General features: G+C 38.9%; 5 protein-coding genes across 10 annotated transcripts; 2 read left to right on the top strand and 3 right to left on the bottom strand.

Moving 5' to 3' along the window:
• Positions 1 to 1170: 1170 nt before the first annotated feature.
• LOC124410872 (protein tyrosine phosphatase domain-containing protein 1-like) lies at positions 1171 to 8541 on the bottom strand. Its single transcript, XM_046889561.1, has 10 exons — positions 8287 to 8541; positions 7881 to 8099; positions 6824 to 7020; positions 6178 to 6300; positions 3481 to 3785; positions 3178 to 3388; positions 2985 to 3089; positions 2692 to 2915; positions 1557 to 1890; positions 1171 to 1475 (listed from the first exon to the last, which is right to left on the bottom strand). The coding sequence occupies exons 2-10, from the start codon at positions 8096 to 8098 to the stop codon at positions 1279 to 1281; spliced, it is 1914 nt and encodes a 637-aa protein (XP_046745517.1). The 5' UTR covers position 8099; positions 8287 to 8541; the 3' UTR covers positions 1171 to 1278.
• Positions 8542 to 9284: 743 nt separating this feature from the next.
• On the top strand, positions 9285 to 10759 carry LOC124410882 (ER membrane protein complex subunit 3). Its single transcript, XM_046889580.1, has 3 exons — positions 9285 to 9450; positions 9629 to 9885; positions 10105 to 10759. Exons 1-3 carry the CDS (start codon positions 9302 to 9304, stop codon positions 10476 to 10478), a joined length of 780 nt encoding a protein of 259 aa, XP_046745536.1. The 5' UTR covers positions 9285 to 9301; the 3' UTR covers positions 10479 to 10759.
• Positions 10592 to 12885, bottom strand: LOC124410878 (deaminated glutathione amidase). 5 transcript variants are annotated; one of them, XM_046889572.1, is made up of 7 exons: positions 12799 to 12885; positions 12327 to 12464; positions 12033 to 12177; positions 11685 to 11840; positions 11335 to 11541; positions 11031 to 11243; positions 10592 to 10943 (listed from the first exon to the last, which is right to left on the bottom strand). In XM_046889572.1, the coding sequence occupies exons 2-7, from the start codon at positions 12380 to 12382 to the stop codon at positions 10773 to 10775; spliced, it is 948 nt and encodes a 315-aa protein (XP_046745528.1). In that variant the 5' UTR covers positions 12383 to 12464; positions 12799 to 12885; the 3' UTR covers positions 10592 to 10772. The 5 variants fall into 5 exon arrangements, with proteins under 5 accessions (XP_046745528.1, XP_046745530.1, XP_046745531.1 ...); XM_046889574.1 differs by lacking the exon at positions 12327 to 12464 and having other exon boundaries at positions 12799 to 12848; XM_046889575.1 differs by lacking the exon at positions 12327 to 12464 and having other exon boundaries at positions 12033 to 12174; positions 12799 to 12826.
• A 347-nt stretch (positions 12886 to 13232) lies between these two features.
• LOC124410867 (general transcription factor 3C polypeptide 1) lies at positions 13233 to 21944 on the top strand. The gene is made up of 12 exons (XM_046889552.1): positions 13233 to 13447; positions 13581 to 13774; positions 14079 to 14708; positions 14794 to 14962; positions 15069 to 16087; positions 16156 to 16539; positions 16623 to 16863; positions 16973 to 20523; positions 20619 to 21151; positions 21279 to 21471; positions 21549 to 21636; positions 21725 to 21944. Exons 1-12 carry the CDS (start codon positions 13363 to 13365, stop codon positions 21841 to 21843), a joined length of 7206 nt encoding a protein of 2401 aa, XP_046745508.1. The 5' UTR covers positions 13233 to 13362; the 3' UTR covers positions 21844 to 21944.
• Positions 21932 to 26187, bottom strand: LOC124410870 (DNA-binding protein SMUBP-2-like). 2 transcript variants are annotated; one of them, XM_046889558.1, is made up of 9 exons: positions 25702 to 26187; positions 25181 to 25490; positions 24621 to 24938; positions 24128 to 24551; positions 23871 to 24052; positions 23465 to 23765; positions 22967 to 23377; positions 22650 to 22892; positions 21932 to 22520 (listed from the first exon to the last, which is right to left on the bottom strand). In XM_046889558.1, the coding sequence occupies exons 1-9, from the start codon at positions 26124 to 26126 to the stop codon at positions 22354 to 22356; spliced, it is 2781 nt and encodes a 926-aa protein (XP_046745514.1). In that variant the 5' UTR covers positions 26127 to 26187; the 3' UTR covers positions 21932 to 22353. The 2 variants fall into 2 exon arrangements, with proteins under 2 accessions (XP_046745514.1, XP_046745515.1); XM_046889559.1 differs by having other exon boundaries at positions 21933 to 22520; positions 22650 to 22878; positions 22965 to 23377.
• Between the last annotated feature and the right edge of the window lie 919 nt (positions 26188 to 27106).

The raw sequence follows: 27106 nt of genomic DNA, 5'->3' as shown, positions 1-27106 counted from the left end.
GACGATGTCTTTTCTTGTGACTACAAAGTGGCAAAAATTTTATAAAAAATAAATAATGTGATATGTGGTAGCTAACACATTGCAGACTTACTTGCAACGTTATATTATGTACAGAATATAGGATGACATGCAGAATAGGATCCATTCTCAATAAAATACCACTTGTCGTACTATTTAAGTCTGAAAATATAATGCGATAATTATTGTGAAATAGTTGATGCGATAGGCAGACGGGGTATTAAAACCAGTGAATCAATAATGAATATTTATAACTCAAATAATGTAACAATAAATTAGCTACTTATACATTTGAAATTTCGATTGAAATCCGTTTCTTCTAATAATCGCTGTGGCGAATAATTAGTTGTAGTCGAAAAATTACTTATACAAATGCTTTTGTCAAATGTGATTTTTTCATTGACAGCTCTTCATTCCTCATGTAATCTTACTATCATGTACAATCGATGGTCTACAGTTGTAAGGGTAGGTTGGAAAAAATACTCTGGTTTCTATCTATTAGTTAATGTTTATTATTCACTTTGACGATTGCCGATTGATTTTTAGACCAAAGTGCTAGTGTGAAATTTTATATGGCATGAAACTGTATTAAGATTTTCACACTTTTGCCAAGTTTTAGGAGCCGATCAAGTCTTACATCTGTTTCACGAATTTTTTTCATTTTTACAGGCTTACACATCTTGTTCTTGATGAATGAACATCCAAGATTTATTAGTTTGGAGCGCAATTTATATTATGGTACAGTAATTACCAAAAGATACATCTCTAGAAATTTGAACTTTCTTAATTCCAAAAATACTCCGTATTTTCTAATCAAAAAATATTCCGTATTCATGTTTTTTCTTTCTTATCTTATATACATTACACTTGATATACCGTCTGTCCACGTAGAAAGTGCGCACCTTATGCGCGTGCGTCAAGTCGTTCGAATTTTATTGGCCGACAGATACCGGCTGATTGAGCAGCCAACGCAATACCAATTGCGACTGTCAGAAAATGTCCCTAGATGCCCGCAGCTAACGGTGGGCACTTTCCTCATGGACACACGATATAACTCAATAGAATAAAATGTGTTGAAAGATTCTATATTCAATCAGTTTCGAAGAAATAGTTCAAAGCTTACAAGTTACGACTACGCATGTAAAATAGGTTTCTTATGTTCTAATGGTATGCTTAATTTGTACTAAATGGCGTTTTGATTTTTTATTACATACTTGAGAAAAATAACCGGCAACAGATCGATGTCTTAACCTTTTTTTTCTACGCAGACTGTACAACGTCCTCGTTATCTTCTTCTTGATCATTCTCCTGTGGAAGGTTTGTTGTTGACCAACAAAACGACGACACAGAACGATCAATGTCCACAGTATTAATCTCCATAATAAAACTCATCATCCCGACCAAAAAGTCATTCAATTTTCCGCAAGTACCTCCGCGCAGTTTATCGAATTCTGTTCCTGAAAACAAAAGAAATGTATGCAATTTTCTGTTACACTCGAATAATACTTGAACGCGTTATAATATCTTTTGAAACTCACCTGACGGAAGCAACGTCTGATTTATTCGGACGGCCTGCTGCGTCAGAGCAGCCATCAGCCTCTTGATCAAAAGAGTTTGTCCCTCTAAAGACAAGGGTCTCAGTCTCAAGATAAACCTCAACAGATACTCCATCAAGTATCCATCGCAGATATCCAACTTTTCGAGACACTTTTCTACGTTCGAACCCCACACAACTATCAAGCTCAAATCGTCTTTGTCGAGGACCGGGTATTTCAAATTTTCCAACCAGTCGTAAAGAAGAGCGGATAGAACGTGAAGGTCCGTTTCAAGCTCGAGTCTCTGCCACGCAGTTTGTCTGTTATTCAGATCGATCTGTAAGTTTAGTTTTAAACCATTAATCCTTGCTTCAATACTTCCACGGGATCAATTCGCGGAAATGCAAAGGTATTTATCACATAGTTGATACAAAAATAAAAATGTTTGGCGTGGAATAAAGTGCGACAATTCTAGGTTCGCATTATTGCGGATAACATTGTTTTCCACAGTATTTGTCAGGCCATTTTGAACTTAGGCTTAAAATAAAAATAGCCGTTGTTGGACGCATTTGAAATTTTATTTCAATTCGATACTGGTTTTCGGAGATCTTTGGATATTAAATGTTTTTTCACGCCTAAGAAAATTACAGCTAGAATAGCTGGAGTATAATTTGACATTTAATTGAATTCTAATGACCGTGAACTTAGCCCATGAAAATCAACCAGACGTGTGTATAACACGTATATTATTGAGGAAGAAAATAAAATTTTCAAGGATTTTTGGTTATAAATTTGAAGTTTTCAATATCATGCTGAAAACATTCGGCTCGGCTCAAGGATACACTACAATTACCACAAAGTCTAACATCTTTACAATTAGACGTTAAATTTGTTTTCGAAATGAGTGGATAGGGTGCAGGACTTTTAAACATTCAAAATATTTCTACCCTGAAATCGACCTACCGCGTATGCGCAAAGGCGGGACATTTGAAATGTGCGCAGACAGAATGCGCCGTAGGTCGATTTGGGGATGAAAAAATTTTGGTAGTCTAGAAGCCCAGCAAGTTAACTAACGTTACTTTCTACTACGTAAACTGCAACTAAACCGACTAAGCAAAGTTGATAATCCTCGATGTACCTGATACTCGAGTATCCGTGTGATTCTAGATACTGGTAAGAGCTGGTAGTCGAAGAGCAGAGCCTGAGCTGCTTCATCTGTGCCTACAAAGTCGCGAATTTCGCTCCGCACTGCAGCTTTCAGGTCAAGCTGGGATTGCAGTTCTTTGTAACAACCGTTCTCATAGAGATGTTGATCACGGATACCATCTCCGAGTACATCATCGATGAAATTGTCATCCAGGACTGAAATTGACACGAGTGTTAACAGCATTTTGCGGTTTCAGGTGATCGTTACAAATCAGAAATCCCTACCCGAGTATTCCGAAACGCATGACGGAGCGTCCGGCGAGGAACAAGAAATCGCTGACACATCCTCCGACGTGTCTCGATTCGAATCTTCTCCACAAACCGTTGAGCCTTGGAAAATTCAACGAATAATAAACCCCTGGCTCAACTTGAGCGCATAATATAACGGTCTAACAAAATTCAATAGTTCTTCTCCTACCAGAGCCATCGAAGGAAGTGTCTGCCAAGGAATCGGCCCACGAGCAGGAGTGTTGCATGCTGCCTCCGTCGGTTCTCATTTTCTCAATTCTGTTGTACAAGAATTTCTGTGTGAAAGGTACACTGGACACTAAAAATTCGATTTCGGAAGGTGAATTGTCGTCTTGACAATCGCAGAGCTGAAGTATTCGCTCGCAAATTACGAAAACGATCTGCAAGACGATCAGAAAAAAACGAATTATTGCTTTGTTATCATTTCAATCGTTCTAAATATTATAAATCTGCTTTTCAGCTCAGCACAAACTTTTGGGATGTGCTTGAAAGTCCGCTGATCGTAGCCGTGAAGAATGTTGCACTGTTTTTTCAGGTAAGAACGTAAGCCGCATGGTGCCTTGGACGATGATCGATTGCCCGTTGAAATGTCGCGAGGTGCAAATACCATCATCTGTGGAAGAACGTAGTGCTCGAATTCCTGGACGCAGAGGATCTGCCCCCTTGTTTGCACTGCGTTGGGCCTCTTCAGTCGCACGAATCTAATCGCGTCGTTTGCTCTCACCCGAAGACTGTAGACCAGGTAACAGGCTATTAGGACGCCCGTTCTGCCGAGACCTGGGGAATAATTAAATTACAGGTATCAGGTTCTGAGAATAATTGAGATACGTAATATGCAAAAGCTGATAGATATCCGTCTTTCGTTTGCCTGGAAAATACTTGGAAATTTTTATTTACACATATTACTGGAGACGTAAAGAGAATAGATTCTTTCGAGGAAATTGGTTGGCCAAAATCGATACTTCTTTTTCTACTATGAGCTAGTCGTATACATCGACTATTCGAAATGTACTGGAATTATAACCGAACGCTAGGATATCGATACTTTGTTCCAAAACACTGTAAAATCATTAAAATTCTAAGAGATAATCGGTCGATTTCACTCTGCGATGGCTCATTTTATTTTTAGCTAACCGACTGGTTCCTTTTTACTGATACTCCTGAAATTCATTATTCAACTATCAGAGCCCGGAAAACTTCTTTCTTTCTGGTTAGTTTTAATTTTGTTACACAAACCTAATATGTAGATCGAAATACGACAAAAAAGGTACTATTCATAATTTAATACGACTTTTTCGGAGTGACATACTTTTTACCACTAGACGGTATGTTGAACGAATTTGAATGCCAATTTCTTGGTAAATTTTGTTTTATTATTCATTAAACTTTCGTGTGGAAGCCGTGTATGTGTGTGTTTTTTTTTTTTTTTTTTAATATTTTACAAGAAATTCAAACCATACTTCTGTATCACACGATTAGAACAATTTTTTTTAATAAGCAATTAATCGAAGTCTGATTAAGGAGTAGGTATATATCTTTTTGGCGATCGTTATTTCAGGTAAGAAATAGCAATTGGCACTTTAGTATATTGAATGCAGTCATACCTGATCAATATAATCCATGTATAATATATAAAGAGAAATTACACAATCCGTCCCTAAAATGTCCTTTGCACATAGTTGGTGTGATATACGTTAAAAATATACACCAAACATATCGTGCTCTTGCGATATAATGATAATATTAGTCTCACAACTTTTCCACGCTTAGGAGTAGATTAGTGTTTTCATGCCAGTCGAGTTATTTTCTGGCCATGAATTAACCCCTTTTAACTTACTGTGAATTCCAACTGAATACCCGCACAGTGGAAAGTTTAAATTTGATTTCATGACCCTTTTATCGTCGGATTATGAGGAAGAATAAAGGAAAGAGGTTCTTAAATTTCACAGAAAACTACGTTCAACTCCTATTTCGAATATTTTGCGAACATTTTAACGATACAAAGCTATAAATATTGGGATTGTCATTTTGTAATGCGTTATCTGGTGGAAAAAAAATAAAACTAATGCAACCAGGCTGACAGCTGACCATTGACCGTGTTTTTTCGCGTTATGTTTATTATTGATGATTATCATTTTTGATTATGGTTATTATTGATTATGTTTAAATAATTTATGTGACGTGAGTAATTTGAAAGCCCAAGAATTATGATTTGCCTCCATTAAAATTAAAAACTTAGGTTATGTGGTGATAAAATAGCACCGGCAACCAGACTCTGACATCATGAGGACATTATCCAATAGTCATAATACGTTTAACATTCAAGTTACAGGAGTAAAAATTAGACGATGGATGTATTATACACACTATAATAATAATTGGAAAATCGATAAATTGATGAGCATTCAAGCTAAATGTAGAGATATATTTGTACCATCCTTAAAGTGGATGAATAGCATTTATTACAAGTACAGGTACGTTAGATTGTTCTAAATTCGGGAAATATTTTCATGCATGCTGGAACAAGTTCGATTCACTTTAATTTTTCCCATATGAAAAATCTTGACCCCGAATCCACCATATGACTCTTTCCCATTTAAATATATAACATATAAAAAAAACATACTCATTCCAGTTCCTGCGTGAAACTTTCGAAAAAAAAATTCTTTTGCAAGTAAAGAAAAAAAAAATCGTACGACATAATAATTTAACAGTGACGTGGTATTTAATCTCTCAAAAAACCAACGTACGCCTATACATAAATAATCAATTATCGTACAGATGTGGAGTGAAGTGCGTAGACTGTTTTTTTTTCTCTCTTTTTTGCTACCCCCTTACCTTTTTCCGTCTACTCGTTAATAATTATCACAACGATCTCAACACGCCGCGTGCGTTCAAAAGCAACTATGTACCCTCAACGAGCACTGTACACACACGTCACATATTGTATATATTTTTCTGTATTTTTACACAAGGGGAGAGATTTGTATCGATGCTTTTTACGCTCATTATCATACAACTTTTATGATATTAGGTAAGTCACTCGACGTGATTAATTTTTTTTCCGCTTTCGGTCACTTGTTGTTTTTTTTTTTTTCATTTTCATTCTCTTTGTTATTTTTTTTTTTTTTTTATTATTTATTTTCAAACACTCGACTCATTTACTCACCAGCATGACAATGTATCGCCACTTTGCCTTCCTGCACGGCGAACGCGACGACCTTTACCATGTCCAGGAGCTTTCCCAGGGTCGCGTCCCCGTAGTCTTTCCATGCGAAATTGTAGTAGTAAACTATAACGGATCATTTCGTTATCAAGAAGGACGTCGTATTTTGGAATAGGGAGAATTTTTTTGTCTCAATCCTGAATGGAAAATCTTCGTGGATATTCTTATTTTCATTTCAGTTTTAATAGTTTTGGAAAGAATTAATAATTTGGTAATTTTTTTTTTTTAATTAAAACAAAGATCAAGTAAGACATGTAGTATGTAACTCGTTACCTATGACGCTAAAAAGTATTATACGTGTGAAAAAAATTGTTAAAATTAAATTGCATGTATATGAATTTTGCAATTATCGTTTGTTACAGAAATGGATAAATGAGACGCTATTATTTTTATTTTTTTCACTAAACTTTTCCACTCTGAATCCGAAATTTCAACAGAACAAAAAGTCGTAAAGTAATTTATTAGTCCTTTTCCGCCAAATTCAAACGACGTTGAACTCCTTAGTAAAAATTGCAAAAAAAAGGGTAATTACTTCATGTCGCGTTCACTTGGTTAGTAGCTAGTTAGATTGTAGGTGAAAAGTGCTCACTTTCATGGGCCATAAAGACGTTCGGGTCGTAGCTGAAGCCGCTGTCTTCCAAAGGCCCCCCGCAGCTCGCGTGTTCTCCGGGGGTCTGGAGATTGATGATCGTCTTGATCCCCCATGCCTGAAATTGTGCGACAATTTTCCTCTTCACTATTTGCTCTGTGCTCGGTCGTGCCATCGCCAAAACGTCCTCGGTGACCCTGGACGAAATTCGATAAGCGGAATAGCCATGTCAGGATTCGCATAACTGTCTCCTTACAATGTACGATATGTGATTGGATAGTTTTAACGCTCTTCACGTTTGCGGGTTCAATAGTTTGAAGTTAATCGTGTAATACGCGTTTCAATCTGAATTTTCAATCTCATCGATCCAGTTTACTGCAGTGGAATTAATTTGAATAATAATAAGCGTTTTATACTATACACGATTAATATACTTATATGTCGAACCCACATTTTATTATACGGAAATTTGAAAATTTTCTGCAAATTTAAATTTCGCTTTGAATAAGTGTTAGTAAAAAACTTTTATAAAGCTAACATTTCATCTTGAATTAGAAGTGAACCTAATAACAGATCACGGAGACGGCATTCGTGAAAAAGAACCCTGAAGTTTTTTTTTTTTCGTTCTTTGAATATTGGATGTGGCTTTGCGTAAGTTGTTTCACAAATCGAATGAAAAGTAAGTGAGTTAATTCGCCGTTACTTTTCAGACTATATACTCTGAATTTCTCTGAAAATATAGAGCAAGTGTTTGACACATGTGGGCTGTAATCATTGACATACAGTTTTGTGTAATTGTATAGAAATGAAAACGCCTTATTAAGAATTCGTGTCATAGTCCCGGACAATCGATATTCAGTATTCATGCAGGCACCTGAATATGTGATGCGTTATCCTTCGCTGTGACTGGATCGCCGAAAAAACGATCAAACAACGGACAGCGCGACCAGGATATGCGTTTTAGACTTTCAGTACACACGGGCATATTTCTACAATTGAACATGCTATAATTTTAGCGATTAAAAGACTGCTGCAGGTGATGATTGAATCGGCTCACCAGTGGGAGTAGATGTCTTGTATAGCCATATGGACGGGAGCCCACGCTTTCGAATTTTCATATTTGCACCTAGAACCGCCGCAGAAAATAGCGCATTGCATCGCCGACGGGGCAAGTTTTCTCAGATTTTCGGATATCTTGTTGTATCCGGCTGTTACATTCGCTAGGTTTAATCGATTCGGTTGCAGACCAGCTGGGATCAAGGATCCCACATCCATGCTGCAAAACGTGTCATCCATAATATGCCAGCGACAAAACTCGTTTTCAAATTTCAAAATCAGACATGTATGGCCGTGAATAATTGACTACAGTGCTCATCGCCATTGCTCCAGATAAAGTGAATTATGCTCATTGAACGTTTTCGGAAGTGCAGCCAAAATAATAATGATGTATAAAATTGACTCACGTAAATTGAAAATTTCAATGTTTCAACACTTGGTATAAGGCCTCCTGGTTTATCCATCTCATCGTTGAACTTTCCAACGGTTTTTTTATTTCGGTTTCGTTCAAATTTAAGTCTACATTTTTTACCTCTCGCGGTTCTCTCGTAAGCCGCCGCTATTCGGTGCGTTATGTATGTATAACAACATGCTTGTGTCGTTTCGCGCTCTGCGGTTCTCCGCGGCACGTTGAATTGATCGATTCAAACGCGGGGGTCGAATACTCGGGGCTGAAGGTACGGGTTGTATATGGCATGAGGCCCTACTATATGACAACTGTTATTCCTTCTAAACGGTTTACTGCGCTTGCGTGTGAGTCTAATTTCTGGCCGGTGTTGTCTCGGTTATAGAGCCTGTAGACAACACCGACACCAAAAGTTGTCGAAAAAATGTCGAACTTCTATAAATTCTTCGCCCTCTCAAAACACAAGCATCATAAGATGACTTTTTGCTTTTAAATTGTTGATCGTACTTCTTTTCTACACACTTAATATTTCTTTATTCAATTATTTTTTTTATTTTACATCAGCTTCGGCAATATCATTTTCATACATATAGGAGTATTTTAAGTGATAAACGTTCGTGTTTGGTCAAAGCATTCGGTGCAAATCGTATATTGCCTTATTGGCGGCAATCGTAAACTCGTTGATTAACTTGATTGCTCCTGCTGATCGGCAACTAAGCGTACACAAATGACGCGGCGGTATTCAGAACGTTCGATTTTCAAATTTCAAAATTGTTTTTTTTTCAACGACTGGGGCTGTAGCGGGTGTAGATTTTTACCCTACAAATTAATTTTACAACAATTTAACCTTTTGAATTTTAATTTTAACATCATTTGGCATGTCACAACATACATATTAAGATATATTCGGCATAAAAGATTATCATGCTGCCAATCGACTACGGTTTTTACGCGCCGCAAGATGCGCAGAATATGATGACTGCGGGGTATGGAGGCGAGTTTACGTAGTAATCAACATGGCTGAGCTCTTACTTGACTCGAATATTCGCGGTTGGGTATTTTTACCCATCGTAGTGATAACGTTTTTAGTGGGAATAGTTCGTCACTATGTCTCAATGCTCCTCGCGTCCCAGAAGAAGGTCGAAGTTCATCAGGTTCAAGACAGGTGAGCGAGAAACCTAGCCAGCCCAAAGTCGACTTTCCTAACCTCAACTCGTACATGTAGACCTGAAATTCGTTATAATGAGTAAATAATTGAACGGCCAATGGGCGTTTTAACTTCCACGCATCCTCGCTTAAAAAGAATCGACCACAATGCATAAGAGTCTTGTTTCGATTTTCAGCCAAGTGATGATCCGCTCCAGGATGTTGCGAGAGAATGGGCAGTACATACCCAAGTCGGCGTTCATAATGCGTCGGCATTTTTTCAACAACGAAGAAACTGGTTACTTCAAGACCCAAAAACGAGCGCCGGTATCGCAGAATCCAATGACCGATCCCAGTATGATGACCGACATGCTGAAGGGAAACGTGACCAACGTTCTTCCCATGGTGTTGATCGGAGGCTGGATTAACTGGATGTTTTCAGGCTTCGTTACAAGTAATTATAAATCTCAATCAATTCACAAGGATCACATTTGGGAAAGTACAGCCTTTTGATTATTGTCAAGACATAAGATGTGTAACAAATGTGGTCAACTTTATGACAGAAAATTGTACAATCACTGTCACGTTCTTCTGTACCATTTGAAAGTTGTACTTTTGAACTGATCACTTTCTGCCATCTATCCCGTTACTCAATCCTGATTATTAATTACAGCAAAAGTACCATTCCCACTGACTTTGCGATTCAAACCGATGCTGCAGCGTGGTATTGAACTTGTGACACTGGATGCAGCTTGGGTTTCTTCGGCCTCTTGGTATTTCCTGAATGTGTTTGGTCTCAGGTCCATTTACACGTTGGTACTAGGTGAAAACAACGCTGCCGACACATCCAGACTTTTACAAGACCAAGTTTCTGGAGCGGCAATGTCTATGCCACCAGATCCAAAGGCTGCCTTTAAAGCGGAATGGGAAGCCTTGGAAATATGCGAGCATAACTGGGCTCTGAACGGAGCTGATGCTGACCTATTGGGCCCGCAGAATACCCCAGAATCTGCGGAAAGCATTTATCACCAAAGCAAAACCAATTAAGCACTTAGGTAAATTCATTAGATGAATTCTCTTATATATCGTTTTAGGTAATCATGTACAGTATGGGAAGAATGATGTGTACAAAGCGTGAAATGAAGTCGATTTCTTGATAATTTTTTTTTTTTCCAATTCTTTTATTTATTTCATTTTAAATCACTCTTCGTCCAAAAATGAAACACGACATGCATTTTTTGCCCTCACAGAGGCTAGGCACTCTATTGCAAAATCTACAACGGAATGTATTTGAACGCCAATAAATCGAATTCGGTAATCAATTTCAATAAACGGTTTTATTTATTTTAAGTGTTCCAAAGGCTTCAATTCAGGATACAAATCTGTACGTCTATGTTTATCGCATGGCATATTTTTACGAATCTTATCCAACAAGTCCAGGTCTATTTCAGCCATGGCGATACCCGTTTTTTCCGGGCATTGTGCTATGACCGTTCCCCACGGGTCGACAATCTGCAAAACCGAGAGACATAAAATCGCAGGTTCTCCAAATACAGTGATCTTGAGAATCGTTTGGAAGTGTAAAAAAATTGCAATTACCATCGCATGTCCCCAGCTAACGCGCTTCTTGTTGTGCGCTCCTGTTTGAGCCGCTGCAATTACGTAGCATTGACTTTCTATCGCTCTAGCCCTTAGAATCACCTCCCAATGAGCAGCACCCGTTTGATACGTGAAAGCGGAGGGAAACGTCAGTATTTGAGCCCCCATTTTCCTCAAACTCAGAGATATCTCAGGGAAACGCATGTCGTAACACTGTTCCATGTGTCCGTAGATGTGTTTCGGTTTGTAAGGAATCCAAGCAAACTCAAATTATCGGAATCATTTTGATCAATCGAAAGGATACGATACTCAAGCCCATTAGTCCAACTGGAGTCTGTACAGGTGGTAGAATTTCACAACCTCTATCCACATAGTCCGATTCCATCAACCTGACTCCCGTCTCTGGATTATCCATATCAAATAAATGTATTTTTCTATAAACTCCGACCGTTTCACCCCTGTTGTTTATTAAAACGTGCGAGTTGTAAATTTTGTCATGATTTTCGGCGGACTAAAATCAACGATTATTGCTGATCAATTTTCATTTTTTTTTACTTGGGTAGAAGTAAATTGATTTCGATCAAACAAACGAATGACCACTTAGTTGAGTAGCAAGAGAATCCAGATAATGCGTGTTAAGCCCTAGTTACACACTTTTTCATGAACTCCTCCTAACGATAACCAGATGTCATAGTTCTGGGCCAAACATTTGTATCGTCCCATCAATTCTCCGTCAAGCGGCTCTGCCATCGCTACGATGTCCTTTTTATTATCGGCCAGATAATCACATGCCTCTGGAAACATGGCAATCTGGGAAAAGTGAGTATCAAGAATATGAAATTTTCTTCCCATAAAATTCCTGTCAAAGTTTACAAGAATGTTTTACATTTTTGCTCTTCGGTATTTCCAAGTGAGTTTAGATATTATTCTCTACCGAAGTGTAATGTTTCGAACTTTCTGCATTGAGTAAATAAATGAGTGAAGTGAGCGAACAGTTCTTACACAGGCGTTGTTTCCTTTAGCTTGAGATACGAGGCGCGATACGATCTCAAAATTTTTTTCTCTATCTCCAGTCGACGTCATTTGACAAACGGCTACTAATCGTGTGGACATTGTGGATAACGTGCGAATTGCCACAAATATTCTACTGATAAAAAAAACATAATATTAGAACAGTTTTAACAGCAGTTACTATGGTAGTTACTATTTTAAGGATTGATAGAAAAAATTTGAAATTTTGAACAAATGGTTTGCAGCATTGTTTATATAACATTAATGATTGTCATTCGCTGTTACCTGTTGCAAGTGAATTGATATAGAGATGGAAGAGGCAGGATGAACGATCGAATCATAGCTTTTGATTAAATGAATCTTCATAGTATTATTGGCTAGCTGCGATCATATTTTTGGTAAGTTTAATATCTATCCAACAGACTGAGAATATAAAATTTTAAAAGATTTAGAAAACACTTAAAGGGGTTTCCTGGTCGATTTCGACATTGACGTATATATTTCCAAATATCGATGTCCACGTATTTCAAATGCAAAAAAATGCCATTCCTTTACGTCTGCAACAAATGATAATGCATTAGTGCGTTTTTGTTCAGAATTGCGTACAGAATGTTCTTTTTTGGGTGGTTTGAGATACGTGGACTTCAATATTTGGAGGTATATACGATAATGTGGAAATCGATTAGGGCTTAGCCTCATCGGCAATTTTAAATATAGTAAAATGCTTTAAGCCAACGTAAGAAATTTATATTCCTACCTTGCAAACAACCCTTAACCTAAGAATATATTCTTCCGTCAACGAAATCAGGTTAGAACGTAAATTGTTTGCAATATTATACATACATGTATCTTCGGTTATGTAATTCTGATAACGATTGTCAAATCGCATATAATCAGTTGAGTACAATAAAACTCGTATATTTACTAATATGAACGTAGAAGCAATAGTATGATCTTATTTCAGATCTGCTTCGTTCTCATTAATTATTCGCTTGATACGATTATTGATGAATGAATTGAATGAATCAATTGTCAAAATCAGCTGTAATGTCGAGAATGACTGCAGCTGCGAATGAAATTGAAGTTATTGGAATTTGTACGAGACGAGAATCGTCATTTGGACTGCGCAGAGACCGAATTTGACGCTACTAACCTAACCTAACCTATATTCTAAAACGTGAAGATGTTAGGTTAGGTTTTCAATCGCCCCTCTCACATTGCGCCGATGCAGTTCTGCCTACGCATTGTTAGAAATCGCATTATAAACATGGATTGAAAACGCATAAATAGTGAAAGGAACTGTGAAATCATTGAACGAAAAATGGTTTCGTATTCGTCAATCAACATTGTTGATGTTGTCATTGATGAAATTGCCCTCGAAGGTCTGGATGGGATCACATTGGAAGGTGAGTGTGCAACAAGTCGTATTAAAAATTAATCTTCCCAAGAAACAACATTTGAAAGAAAAAACTTTAAACTTGTTATCTAGTTCTTTTAATTCTTATTCTAATTATTTAATCATCGTATTTTATTTAACAGCGTTATGGCAGCGTCTTTCGTTAAGGCTTCACGATCCGCTGCCGTTGTCCAAGCCGTTCATGGAACAGGTCTGGTCGATTTGTCTGGAGGTAGACGGGCTTGATTATTATAAATTACAAACACCGAGGAATAAGCTGATCATATTCGACAGATACGAACACATCGATCCTGATCTTGGCACCATCTTAGAGCCTGTAACTATCTGGTATTATGACTATTGGTTAGGGTTTGAAAATCTTCAGCACTCAAGAAATTTCATTGAATACTTCCAACTCAGGATTTCACGAGTTGATTTAACTTACGTGCAATACATTTTTTCAAATTCACCTATTTTCCAATCTATGAACCTGTTATTCTTTCCAAGTTTTGTAAAAAATAAATTATGCAATATCAGGAAAACTTGGAAAGTCAATTTCCAACACAAAACAACTGATAATGACTCTAGTCTTTATATTTTAGTAGATTGTGGGCATAAGAAAACGTTTTTACCTGTCTTAGGATGAAGTTCCTGAAGATATCTATTCCCATTGTCCAATAGACGATGTAAACGCAGGAATTAAAGGATCCTGTTCAACTTACAAGAGTCGAAAACAAATCGGTGAATATGTTAAAACGTTGTCTGTTCACCAGGCAGCTGAAGAGTTTGGAGAGAGTCTAGTCCTCGTGGCTTCACAAGATATTCGCGAGCATGCATTGACTGGCAACGGAGTTTGTCCGACTTTGGAATTGACCGTGATGCAGTATTGCTTTTTGGAAAGAGTCGGACGATCTCGTTACCAGGGAGAAGTTACACAGGGTAAAATCAGTCTTGCTTCGCTGAAAGAGGATCCAAAATCCCTGTTTTATCACAGAAAGATTTTACTTGATCATAAATTAATCACCAAGCAAATACACCATCAAAAAACCGGCGGGCACAGCTGCAACGGCAGCCTGCTTCACCTGCCACGTTTTTACGTCGAGAGAAAGCCAAAAATTATTTATCTGGCGGAGAAAGTGATCGAGATATTAAAATCTAAGGAAAATTGCGTCGCTGAGTATGACGAGATAAAAAAGGAGCTTCAGATAGAAAATTCAATTAAGAAACTATTCCGAACCAATTTCTTCCTCAAAGTTGTAAAAACTGACTTGGTGAGTGATTTATTTTTCGCTTCGCAAGTTGTGAAGTTCTGAAGCTTTTATCTTTGCATTTTTTAAATCAAATTTTTTCATCTAGAGGGTGCCGTACAGAACTGTGTATCCAAATGCTGAGAAAAAGGAATGGCAGCAAAAGAACAATCCAACCAAAGAGAAAACCGTGAGAGTTGTACAGCTTCAGGATCCAGAAATGGACGTTTCTGAGCTGTGGGGAAAGGATGAAATTATCGATGACGAAGAACCCTATGGTAACCAAGCATATCGCGTAGTCTCGATTAGTATTCTTATAAAAAGTTTTCGTACCCAGCTTATTCAGTTCAGCTTATTCGTTGTATGTTGTTATCCGATTTTCAGAGCTCGATATATCGCAACTGAAGTTGAACGTTCCATTGTTGAAACAAGCCAATAGAATAGTTGAACTCAGCGGTCCTGAGGGTATATCGCAATGCCAACTAGCCAAGTGCTTGGGGCAAACAAAACTTCAAGCTCGCACGATGCTTAGAAACTTAGTTAAACTGAAGATCGTTGCCACTTACATGAACGACGTAGGCAGGCAGCGGGTTACCAAGTTCGTTTCAAAGAGGTTTGAGAAGACTAGCGAGATGAGTAAACAGTTTGAGCAGGAAATGGACAAAATTAAAAAATTGACTAGAACTATCGATAGCAATAACCAAAGTCACAATGATTCTGTGATTCCCAAGACAATAGTCGAGCCGAAAAGTATACTGAAAACTGAAACTAAGTGTGTTACAATAGAAAATCCAGCAGAAGCGGAACTCAGCAAAAGAGTTTCCTCCAGTGACAATGTAAATGTAGAGGAAAAGCTTAACGACGAAACTAATTCCAAAAACGTTGATGATTCGTCCGTAACAAAGTCTGATACACGTGAAGAATATCAGATCAGAATAAAATTTAGAATTGTTAATCAATTGCTGTTGAAATATGGCTTGACAAAGGTGATGAAGAAGTATAAACGAACGTTTGTTAATATTACAGAACGAGATTTGTTTTCACGTTGTCGAAAATCCGTCCTTTCTCAAGCTCTGTCTGTGAAAAAAGATCAGAAATCCGTCGATAGAATGAAGGAGCAAGTATTAGAAGAAAAAAGCACAAACGTACTGAACTCTGCAATAATTGACCAAAAAGAAGTGAACGTGTTGTGCGATAGCATAGAAGTTAAATTAGTCGAGCAAAGACCTCAGCATCGTTTGGGAAGACCAACCAGTCAAATTATTGGATTTATGGAAGAACTGGATTTGAATGAAAAGAAAAATATTTCTAGCATCACGTACAGGCTGCTTAGAAGAGCTAATATGATCATCGAAGCTGTTAAAGAGCACAAAGTCATCGATGATCTAACAAAATTAATTAAGGTGAGCGTGGACCGTGTTAGGCTTTAAATAGAGCCACTCTATACAGCCATTCATCGTTATTGTTCTAGATGATAAACGAGGAGGAGGACAGAGAGGGATACGACGTCAAGATTGACAAAAAATCGATAGTCAGACTGTTGCAGAAGTTGGTCAAAGATAACGTGGTGAAGAACATCAAACTCACACTCAGCAACAAGAATAGAGAGAAAAATATAACATTCATTTGCGATCCAGCAATTGGTATCGATCACTCGATAATACAATCTGCGGTCGAACAAGCAAAGATCAAATTTTGTCTAATTGGCTCTCAGAAAGTGAGAGCAATTATGCAGAAACAGGCTAAGGAAGATGAAGAAAGTGCAAAACTATCGGTGGAGGAAACGCAGGGATTGGAGGCTTTCAATCCTTCTAAGAATACAAAATTTGCTCCTGTTAATCTGAAATATGACTTTGTAAGAACTTTCTTTCCAACCACTAATTTCCACGAAAGAAATTTTATCCGTGTAACTATATGTATGTTTTTAACTCTTTCCAGAAAGCCGGTAAACGCTACGGATACAGTCCAAAATTTGTCCGCATGAAGGAATTGCATTTATTTCTGTTTTACTCAATCTACGATCATCCAGGTGACACCACAGTTCACAAGGAAATTCAAGTGGCTAATCTGCGAAATTCCGGATACCAAATTGACGCCAAACTTGAGCAGGAGATGAGTACAATTTACAATACCGAAGTTGGATGGAAAATGTTCATTCCCCCGTTGACTAGGCATGCAGGTACGATGATGAAAAGTCGAACGTTTCAATTAGGGTTGAGATATTTTTAATTTAGCATCAAACTGTGAGAATACGAAACTACAATATTGATAATGCCAAACAATTGCAGGGTGGCCTTTGGGATGGACAATAATGTGCGACGTCTTGCTCCGCATCCCGTTATCCATCTTCGTGAAAGTCCACAACGTGCCGTACTTCATACCTGAACTGGAAACCTATCTGAATCACCCGATCAGAAAGCATTTTTTAGTAAAGAATTTGCCGTCTCAGATACGAAATATCTTGCTGATGGCCCGTAAATACATATACAACATTCACGAATCTGTAACAAGACTCTGCTACATCGGCCTCTTGCAATTCGGTCATCAAAAATTAAAAGAAAAAGACCAAGTCTTCATCTACTTGAATCGTCGCAGTGAAATAACCGATACAACTTCCTCAGCGGTTGGTTATCACAAGGTCGAGGAAAAGGAGTATCCGAAAACGAGCTACGTCTTCGACTCACTGCAAGCTGTGGAGAAGTATTGGTACGATATGTGGAACACTTGCATAAACACCTGTTTGGGCGGTCGAGCAACGGTCGAGGGTAAAGACATTCTGCTTGAAGATTTGAACAAGAAAGCTGATATGATAAAAACGGCCAAGGCTCGCAATCCGGACGAGGCTATCGCTTTGGATATTGGGGTTGTTCCTGGGGATCGAAAGGGAGCCGCAGGTGTCGACTCGGCGTTTTTTGCCCATCTTAAACGTAATTGGAATTGGGGAGCTTGGTTCAGCAATCAGCAATACTGCAGAGGCGAGGCAAGAAAGAAAAACGAGCAGCAGCGAACCGCGCGTTTGTCAAAGATAAAAGCAAAGCCGTTAAAATTCACAGAGTTCTCAGGATTGAAAAAGGTCACAGGTCCCGCTACTCAGCACGCTAACGAAATTCGCAAAAAAATACACCAGAAACAGAAAATATCCGACGAACGCAGGTCCAAGAAACAAAAGTACCAGTTACTCGTCTCTCAGCATGTTTCGAGGCAAAAGTCGTTTGTTCGAACGGTTTTGCCTCGCAAACGAAGCGTCAGACCTAGAGTGAGGTACGACGAGGTGGACTTCTGCGCCCTGCAACAGATGGATAAGCTTCGAGTTGACTGGAGTCCTCACGAAGATAACATACTCCTGATGTGCAAGGTGGCGATGAAGTATCTTTGCCCGAATCCGCGTAAACAAATGATCAATTTCACGGCTGTGCGCGATATTCTTCGTACTTATTCCACCCAATCTCACAATAAGACCTCTCGCGCTTGCCAGCGCAGGCTTGTCTATATGTTCAGAAAATCGGAAACGGTGAATAGCGTGGCGCTTGGAATCGAGGAGATAAAGCAGAACTTTTACATCAACAAACGCTTTGGAGGAATCGTCGAAAAGCTGAAAACCAAGTGCGAGGATCCCTACGAGTACGAGGAACAAGTCATCAAGGTATTCAAGGAACTCGTCAAGTACATCGACAAGCGATACTACAACTTGAGCGACATGGAGTCCAGGGGATCTGTTCCAATGCCTAAAACAATCCAGGAATTCAATATGGTGTACAAAATCAAACAGCCGACGCATCAGTCCAGTCTGCATGGTTTCACCAAAGACGTCAGGTATAGAAACGAGATATACTTGGCGACTATAAATTCAGTCATTCACAGCTCAATGTGCTGCGGCAAGGACAAAACTTCGTGGGCCTACGAATTGTTTAAAGTTTACCAACAGTATCCAGAGACTTTGCTCCGCTCTGCTATGACTAAGATCAGAAGCGACCAAATGGTATCGATGAAAAAAAGTTACATGTGCGCGTTCAAAAAGCATGGAAACTACATGCCCATGAGCAGCTCTCAGTACCAATTAAGCACTGGTTACACTTACAAATTTCGAACCAAGTGGCCGTACGAAATATTCCACGAGGCTCGTCACATGATAGAAAAGTTTCTACACTGGCAGCATGAGAATCAGTTGGAAGATCTTGGTTACGCTGTTCCTGATGGCGTTGACGGAATTGAAGCTGGACCTGTGACAGGAGGCCTTGTCGTTGGCATCCACGATTACCTGACCAGGGGTCAGCTGGATTTTGACATAGAAATCCCAGATCAAATAATAATGCTCGATCCGAGATTGAAAGAGAATGACGAAACTTATATCAGAGTTTTACGGCGATACCAAGACATTCTGGTAAGTTTGGATCAGCTGAATTTGAAGAAGAAACAGGCGGTTAAAACAAATTTGATCGATCCTGAGGTCGAGGAGGAGGATGAACTGGAGAGAAGGGAGCTGGAGGATAAAATAGTAAAGGAGAAACGGGAAAAAGAGGATCGCGACAGGTGGAATTATTGGAAGAGTAGAAACGACGAGATAAGTAGGCGCTTGGAGGAGACTGAAATGAAGGCACAGCGTGAAAAGGAAGACAAGGAAAGAAGCTCGAGGAGGGAGGCGTTCGACAAAAAAATGAAGGAAAGGAAAACCAAATATGCCCAGGTTCTGCAATTGGGCGAGGAAAATGTTTCCGAGGCGATCGTTTCAGAGTTTCGAAATCCTGTTGACGAAAATGCGGAGACTGACACTGATCCGGATGAAAACGAGGTGGTAGACGACGACGAGGACAGTCACATCATACGGTTTCAGGATGGCACAACGATCACTCTGAGCAAGGAAGACATTGAATCCGCCTCGTGGAACTCCGACGAGGAGGACTCGACGTATTTTGCTGAAAAATCTACTTCATCCTTGCCGATGAAGCAGCAAAGTCCGCCTTTGAAACGAAGCAGAGATACTACCGACGAGGAATCCTCGGCTAAAAAGAGATTCAAAGCTGAAAAAGGTGGGGCATCAGAATATAAACATTGCCATGTACCTGATTCTGGGATCGAAAGTTCTGCAAATAGTTTTATCAAATCCCATCAAATTGATGCTCCTCTACAGAGTGACGGGACTGCTCTTTCAACTAAAAGGAGAATAGCTGAAGTAGACGAAAAGACTAGACTTGTAGAATCACCGAAGCGTGCACACATTGAGGAATCCTCGAACAAAACTCCAGAGCACGCGAATGAGGGTGAGAATATCGAATCTCAAAGTGAAGTCCGATACAGTCCTGATATTAACGGGAAAGAAAGAGTCGCTGATACTGTAAGCGCACAGTCGACGAACGGTACAAGAGTAAATGATTTAATAAGGAAGATGTACAATCAGCTTGGAGTAGATTGGGGAGATATTAAGATAGAGGATATGAACGACATGCAAAAAAGGTGCACAAGAATTGCGCTTCTATTGATGAGAGAAGAAAATGATCTTGCAGTAACAGATATTTATCACGCTCATGATTATTTCGTCGTCAATACTTTTAAAATTTTTTGCTCTCTAAAGTTACCTCATACCAAAGAATCAAGGAGCCTTAAATATTTTGACAACATGGAATTACCCACAGACATTCTGCCATTGGAACATCAATTGATTGACGAGTTGATAGGGGATTTGAAAAAATTCGCACTGTTTCCTAAAAATCAGGTACCGTTTGAGGATTTCCTGACCACTGTTGGAGAACAATTAGAAGTAATTGAAATTGAGGATCTACGCGCAGTCTATCAGTATTTGCATGACAAGAGGGAAATCGGAGCAACTAATAAGCAAATTACAGTACGTAATGATGGTTTGATGTTTATTATCTCTAGAAAACTTACGTATTAGTACTTTTATTTCGTTATTGTGTCAACCTTAGCATGTTTTTACAGTCTGACTTCAAAAGCACATCCAAGAATCGACTGCATCGTGCGTTATCTTTGCTAACCGAGTATCGTTTGGTCCTTCGTTCTGGTGTCACAACGACGCGGTATATACATCAAAAGTTTACCGACCCTTGGATGATAAATTCGATCAAAATACTTCGCCTGGACAAAGAATCTTTGTCACCTGTGTCCGAGAGAATTTTACTAACTACTGAGAAAGAGAACGTCGCTTCGGCAACTGATGATGACTGTTTGGCAAAATCAGAGAATACACTTCCCACTGTAGCTGAAATCCAAATCACTGGTGAATCATCGAACGTGGCAGGCTTAGATGAAGCTTTTTTGCCAGATAAAATCGAGCGACTCTGCGGAAAGACAGAAGGCGAGGAAGATGCTACAAGTGGTAGCGATCAAACACTCGATAAAAAGGGTGTCAATGAAACGACCGGTAATGTAGCGACCACACGCAGAATGAGAAAGAGGACGGCCTTACTTCAACCCAAGGATATTCAAAAAGCAGCAAAGAAACTTGACTTCAAGTAAGCAACGATGCTTCGATAACTTTTGAACAGGGTTACGAAAACCTGAAAGCACGATATCTTTTTTCTCTTATCAAAATCTCTTGCGTATGTAATAAAATTCATGTTACTTTTTCAAACGTCGCAGCACAGTGGAGCCGATAAAAGTGGTAATAAAACCATGGATTCGTATCGATGGAGTTCTTAATCGGCGTGTTTTGGACCGGATGCTGGGTGCAGTTTTAGCTTACTGTATCAATCATCCAGGCATTACTCTATCGAAAGTGCAAAAAAGATTTGTTCCAGCCTTGCAGCCGTTTCACATTACCGAATTAGTCGAGGTAAGTCGATCTACATAGAGTCAATGCTTATAAATTATTCCCGACCTCCGTTTCACCAAACTTTCTAATATCAACAGATGCTCCATAGACTGAAATGCGTGAAAATGAAAATTCTGCATAAACCAAAGGTCACGTTATTTTCAAAGCCAGCCAAAATAAGCCTGAGTGAGTAATCGTGGTGTGATAGATTTTGTCACTTAGCAGTAAGAAATTATCATTCTGTGACAATGTTGTTTCATTTTTTATCCTACAGACCCATCAACTGGATTGGATTCAGAGGATGAAACGATTATTGAACCCGACATTGATGCAAGTTTAAAATTTGGCATGTTTTTAGGGAACAAAACTTACAGCATAGAGTTTTTACCATAAGTTCATAAGTTTTCGTTCAATAGGATTAATTATAATCGATCAAATATGAAAGTCATTGTGTCATAAGTTACTTTTTACCTGTAAGGACTTGACCACCAAAAAAGGTGTCGTGTAAATATACTTAGAATAAATCGAATTTTTTTTTAACAATGTATAATAGCTTTCTGTTGCTGGAGATTATTTCTGAAACTTTCATCAGTTAAATTATTTCTGCATTGATCGGGGTGACGTGAAGCTTGCGTAAACTCATGCATTATATTTTAAATAGAAAATTGGTTTATTCATACGGCGTTTCACATGATTGTTGTAAAACTGTGAAACCACATAAAGGAAATCGAAATGAAATGGAAACTTATATAAATGTGACTAACGCGCAGCGCAGTATATATGTATGATAAATAAATATTGTAACTTTTATTCTAATTTGTAGAATACGCATAGTTCTGTGAACTATATCGTATTCTTTACAAAAGTTGCCGCAGAAGGTATTTTTTTATACACTTATTTAAACTACTTTTCAACTTTTTTTCTGGGTTTTCGAGCCTCCTCCAGCTGCTTCAGCTTTCTTGCAAATTTATCTTTGTCCGTTTTCTTACAGTTTTCTGGCTTCCGACGAACAAACTCTTTCCTCTCTTTGTTCCTCACGGCTTCTCCGCAACCGTGAATTTCTTGCATCCCTGTAACAAGAGGGTGAATCTGATTTGAATCCGGGAAAACAGTCTAATTTCTTACATTATCATATTTCGCTAGTATTACCGAACCAATTTGTAGATTGAAAACAGTGAGATCTAATGCTAAATACTTACCATGTGTAAGACAGAACCTAGATTTGCAAAATTCGCAATCAACATGCATTAATTGGGTAGATTTTTTGCAGCCTGACATTGCACAGATGTAATCATTGGCTGTCACCGTCGCTATTAATGTATCAAGATCATCATCCTCCGGAATTTCTACATTTTTTGGCTTACGATTTTTAGATTTCTTATTCTTCTTAGCTTTCATAGGCTCGGGTTGATTCGAAGCAAGAGGCGTGTTTGCAGAAGAAACTGCAAATCAACCGAAACATTAGAATATGGCAACTACAAATACCCCCCAAATAAATAGAAAACTTATCTCATACCTTGAGTGGAATTTGTCTCGAGCTGCTTTAAACTCGAGATCAAATTAGATAATTCAATTTTAGGTTTTGATTCCACCTGTTCAACAGATGGCAAAGGTTCATCTGTTTCTTCCGGGTCCTCTGAAGCGATTTCTGCTATGTTCGGAGTTAATTCTGTGTCCTCAATGTCGGAATTACTTTCGCTAATGCATTCGAAGAGATTATATTCTTTCCTATTTGCGTTTATACTCAAATCGATTCCTTTGTCTTTGAGAACAGTCTTCAAATTGGTATCGCCTTTAATTTGATCACCATTTTTCGATGCTGGTTTCTTTCTCTTTTCTGTCTTACTATCCGTTTTATTGGTCACAACAGATTTGTGTTTCACTTTTACATTTTCTTCCAACTCTTTCTTAAGGTCCTCCGAATTATCTGGTGTAAACATGTCCATTTAAGCAGTTTGATTTTGGGGTATGTCAGGAGAAAAGGGAAATGTTTATAAAAAATTATCAAATTTACCTTCCAAATATTCCTGCGCTGTTTGTAACAGGCCATTATCTTCAATGTGCTTCAAAAGACTTGTAATTAATTTGTTATCCTCAACAGTTTCGCTGTTAACGATAACGACAAGCAGTCGTCTTGCCCGTGTAACTGCAACATTTAGGCGTCTAAAGTCAGTAACAAAGCCGAGTGATTTTTCGTCGTTACTCCGGACCAAAGATAGTACGATCACTTCCTTTTCTCTGCCTTGAAAGCCATCAACAGTTGAAACTTCAGCAGATATAGAACGACTTGACAGCGTTTTTCGTATGAAGTCTACCTATGAAAGCGAGATAAAATAAAAGGAAAACAATTATTCGACAACGTTTCACCTCATTCAACTATCACATCAATGTCTTTTAATCCCCACTTCATTTTTATTCACCTGCAGAGCATACGGTGTTATTACACCGATTTCTTTTTCTGGGACACCAGATTTCACCAGTGCCGCTACTAACCGGTCAACTACGATCGCTTCACCAACGTTTCCTTTCGATATTGTCCCACTGCCGATCTGATACTCCTCGCATTCGCATCCGCAGGTGTCGATAAACACTAAGGAATCACCTGGAACGGATTTTTGCATAGGAAAAAAATCCCTGTTGTGCAAATAAAAGCATAATCAAAATAATGGGTCCATACTTGTAAGCGGACAGACTTCCACTCCAGGCAGATCTTTGAGTAAGTGATTCTCAACGAGTTTGTCCGCCTTGAGAGTACTTTCATAAAACTGTTCGCTAGACCATGACATAATTTTGCTATTCATTCTGTATTGAATTTCGAGACTCTTATAAGCATTCTTTCCGAGTTTTTTGATCGCCCTTTCCATGAGGCTGAGACTTAGTCCGTTTTTGGCTGCTTTTTGGTTCATAACAACAGGCGGAAGCTGGTTGATGTCACCGGCAAGCACAACCTTCTCCGCACTTGGAATTGCGATCCAATTCGAGGCCTCCAATGCCTGAGAAGCTTCGTCCACTACCACAAGATCGAAATAATCTCTGGGTACGTGCCGCATAGTTTTGGCACGTTTGCCGGTGGTCGCAGAGTTCAGAGTGCAGAGAATGACCTGCAGGAATAATGAGAATTAATCAGTTTTTCCATCGCGATGCAATAGTCTCGAGAATTATATGCTTACAGAATGCCGTCTGATTATTTCAGAAGTCAACTTGTCCATTCGCTCTCGGTACTCTCTGTTCAAATCTTTGATTTTACCCCATGGCTTCCCACCCTTCTCAGCGCCTCCGTCTTTTTCTTGCAATTCTTTCAACGAATGTTTTATCTGAACTAAAATTTCATAGGAGTTATCTTGCCGCACGTTGGCATCTACTGAACAGCTCTGTACCTCCCTCGCTATCCTAGCCGTATGGCCCATTCTCAGCGGCTTTATACCAGCCTCACATAGTTTCTGGGCAATGTTGTCCACCGCAACATTAGTTGGAGCGCACACCAACACCTAAGATGTAAATTTCAATGTTTAAACAGTGTTTAACTATAGGAGTCGACTTCCGAAGGTCTGACAATTTAGTTTAGACAGTTGCAATAGACAAGTTTTACATAGATTGTTGATAATACCAGTATTGAATTTAAAAAACCATGGTTTATAGGAATTTGAAATGCGGAATATAGAGAGTATGAATGGGGATATTTTCTTATTATTCGACATTTGAATCGCAGCCCTTAAAACATTCTCATTACCTTTTTACCCAACCCGTGCAATTGGCCGATTAATTCAACCAACGTAGTAGTCTTTCCTGTGCCAGGGGGTCCTTGAATAATGGCAAGAAATTTTTTGCGCAGTGCAAATGTTACTGCCATGCGCTGGTCTTCCGCAAGTTTAGAATTGATGAACTTTAGCTGACCATCTTCATTCAAATATTTTTCAGAGATTTCGATGTCCATGTCTACTAGCTCCTGAGAAACTTTCTCATCATTGTCGAAAAGCATTCTAATTATATTAAAACATCGCCAGGAATATATTTCCGTTGATTCCAGATTTTTCAAAGCTCTGCAACAGTTTGAATCTGCTATTAGTGTGGACCAAAGTCTTGAGTCAACCTTGAGATAGAGTATTTCAGAATTTTCTCAAGTTCTAATTCTCAGTGTGAATGAGATGGTTAAAGAGTGAATGAGACCGTCGATTCATTATGCTTTATGCTGCGATTTCAGAAACAGAGTATTCCTACATTTTCTATCTCTATTTGATTGACTGGACGAACCTGGTTTGGCTATTGTAAGTATAATCTGAATCAGCTTTGATAATGGCGAATTGTTCCTCTTCATTGACATTGACAACAGTTTGATCTGAGATGGCGATTGAGATGGTTCGCTGTGAGATGGCTGAAACGAGGCCAGGTAGAAACTGGCTGCGATTATTCATTTGAATGCAAGCGACCAAGTCACCGACGGCAAAGGCATGCTTCAAGGGGAGATTGTTGGGGTCGACGAAGTCAATTTGAAGCTGTTTTAAACCACGGCTAGCTAAACTCCCAACCGACAATTTAGTCAATGCATCTCCTTCCTTTTCGAGGTTACGAAGGGCTTGAGCAGATATGTTGTTGAAAACGTGCTGAAGATTCTCGTCGCGTTCTAATTGCAATAGATCTATATGCTTCCGGACGAAGCTCGATATTATTTCGTCCATTTTCTTTATGTTCGTGAGTGTTTAATTCGATTTGCACCTTCGTTTCATCACCAGAACGTTACTGGCTCTTCACTTGCGTCAGAAACATGCTTGGAGCTGCTAAGCTGCTTGCGAAATTATGCATTTGCGCATGACATACATGTTGTATGTCTGGTAGTGGACTCTGGCGGTCTGAGATATAAACTGAATAGAATTAAAGTTGCAGCTAAGTCCCTAAGTCCGTGATTGCAACTGTGTGCGATCCTTGGAAAATTCTTGGTTCTCGGCCCTAATATAGGCTAGCATGTATGTATGTACATACATACATGACAGAGTGTACGTGGGCGTCAGTATTCTTCGGCCTTCTCAACTTCGAAAATCATGAGATTACTGAAGTTGTACCATTTGCAATTTTTTCGTCACAATTCCGATGATTTCGACAAACGCTAATATATCGATTTATCTAGATGTTGCCGCGAAAAGCAGATCGTGTGTGACGGCGAAAAAAACGGAAAAATTCTAGATTTTTTTTGTTGCATTCCTAAGTTTGAAAAGAGTCAAACACATCGACTCTAAGAAGGAAGATTTTTCGATTCAGAATATATAAGAAAGCAAGCCCCTTTGAAGTTTTTCAGTCGAAATTCGGCCAATTTTGGAGGATGTCTGAAGTCGTTTCTCGATGTACCATATAGACGTGATTCAAGGGGGAGGAATCTATTGCACATAACCCGAATCAAAAAGTGCTGCAATAAATTCTTTAAGGCACAATTCCGACGTAATTTTGCGAGAGGAATCGATTGAGCGCAGTCCCAATACGCTGCGAGCAACGCATCAAAAGTTACAGCCAAAAAACTGAAAATTTCGATCGTCATTTCTCTGCTGCTGCTCCTACGCTCTTTTTGATGTGTTTTCTGAGTTCCTGGGGGTCGAATTACTCTGGAGATGGTCATACGAATCGATTCCAAGACGAGAAATTTTCGGCTCCGAAAATGGCCGAAAAG

This window comes from Diprion similis, chromosome 10 (assembly GCF_021155765.1).
Source record: "Diprion similis isolate iyDipSimi1 chromosome 10, iyDipSimi1.1, whole genome shotgun sequence".
Classification (NCBI taxonomy): Eukaryota; Metazoa; Arthropoda; class Insecta; order Hymenoptera; family Diprionidae; genus Diprion; species Diprion similis.
Note: the sequence above shows the minus strand (reverse complement) of the source record. Positions and strands in the feature narration are given on the sequence as shown.

Excerpts from the sequence above, each read along its gene's own strand:
- LOC124410872 (XM_046889561.1), bottom strand. The coding sequence starts at position 8,098 with ATGGATGTGGGATCCTTGATCCCAGCTGGTCTGCAACCGAATCGATTA. Across the intron at positions 3,389-3,480 it reads CTTTCAAGCACATCCCAAAA|ATCGTTTTCGTAATTTGCGA; the intron begins GTTTGTGCTGAG and ends ATCGTCTTGCAG. Across the intron at positions 1,476-1,556 it reads TCAGACGTTGCTTCCGTCAG|GAACAGAATTCGATAAACTG; the intron begins GTGAGTTTCAAA and ends TTTTGTTTTCAG.
- LOC124410882 (XM_046889580.1), top strand. The coding sequence starts at position 9,302 with ATGGCTGAGCTCTTACTTGACTCGAATATTCGCGGTTGGGTATTTTTA. Across the intron at positions 9,451-9,628 it reads GTTCATCAGGTTCAAGACAG|CCAAGTGATGATCCGCTCCA; the intron begins GTGAGCGAGAAA and ends TTCGATTTTCAG. Across the intron at positions 9,886-10,104 it reads GTTTTCAGGCTTCGTTACAA|CAAAAGTACCATTCCCACTG; the intron begins GTAATTATAAAT and ends TATTAATTACAG.
- LOC124410878 (XM_046889572.1), bottom strand. The coding sequence starts at position 12,382 with ATGATTCGATCGTTCATCCTGCCTCTTCCATCTCTATATCAATTCACT. Across the intron at positions 11,841-12,032 it reads CTAAAGGAAACAACGCCTGT|ATTGCCATGTTTCCAGAGGC; the intron begins GTAAGAACTGTT and ends CACTTTTCCCAG. Across the intron at positions 11,542-11,684 it reads TAGGAGGAGTTCATGAAAAA|TCCGCCGAAAATCATGACAA; the intron begins GTGTGTAACTAG and ends CGTTGATTTTAG.
- LOC124410867 (XM_046889552.1), top strand. The coding sequence starts at position 13,363 with ATGGTTTCGTATTCGTCAATCAACATTGTTGATGTTGTCATTGATGAA. Across the intron at positions 16,088-16,155 it reads ATCTAACAAAATTAATTAAG|ATGATAAACGAGGAGGAGGA; the intron begins GTGAGCGTGGAC and ends TTATTGTTCTAG. Across the intron at positions 16,540-16,622 it reads TTAATCTGAAATATGACTTT|AAAGCCGGTAAACGCTACGG; the intron begins GTAAGAACTTTC and ends AACTCTTTCCAG.
- LOC124410870 (XM_046889558.1), bottom strand. The coding sequence starts at position 26,126 with ATGGACGAAATAATATCGAGCTTCGTCCGGAAGCATATAGATCTATTG. Across the intron at positions 24,053-24,127 it reads GGAAGTCTGTCCGCTTACAA|GTGATTCCTTAGTGTTTATC; the intron begins GTATGGACCCAT and ends AATCCGTTCCAG. Across the intron at positions 22,893-22,966 it reads CGAGACAAATTCCACTCAAG|TTTCTTCTGCAAACACGCCT; the intron begins GTATGAGATAAG and ends GTTGATTTGCAG.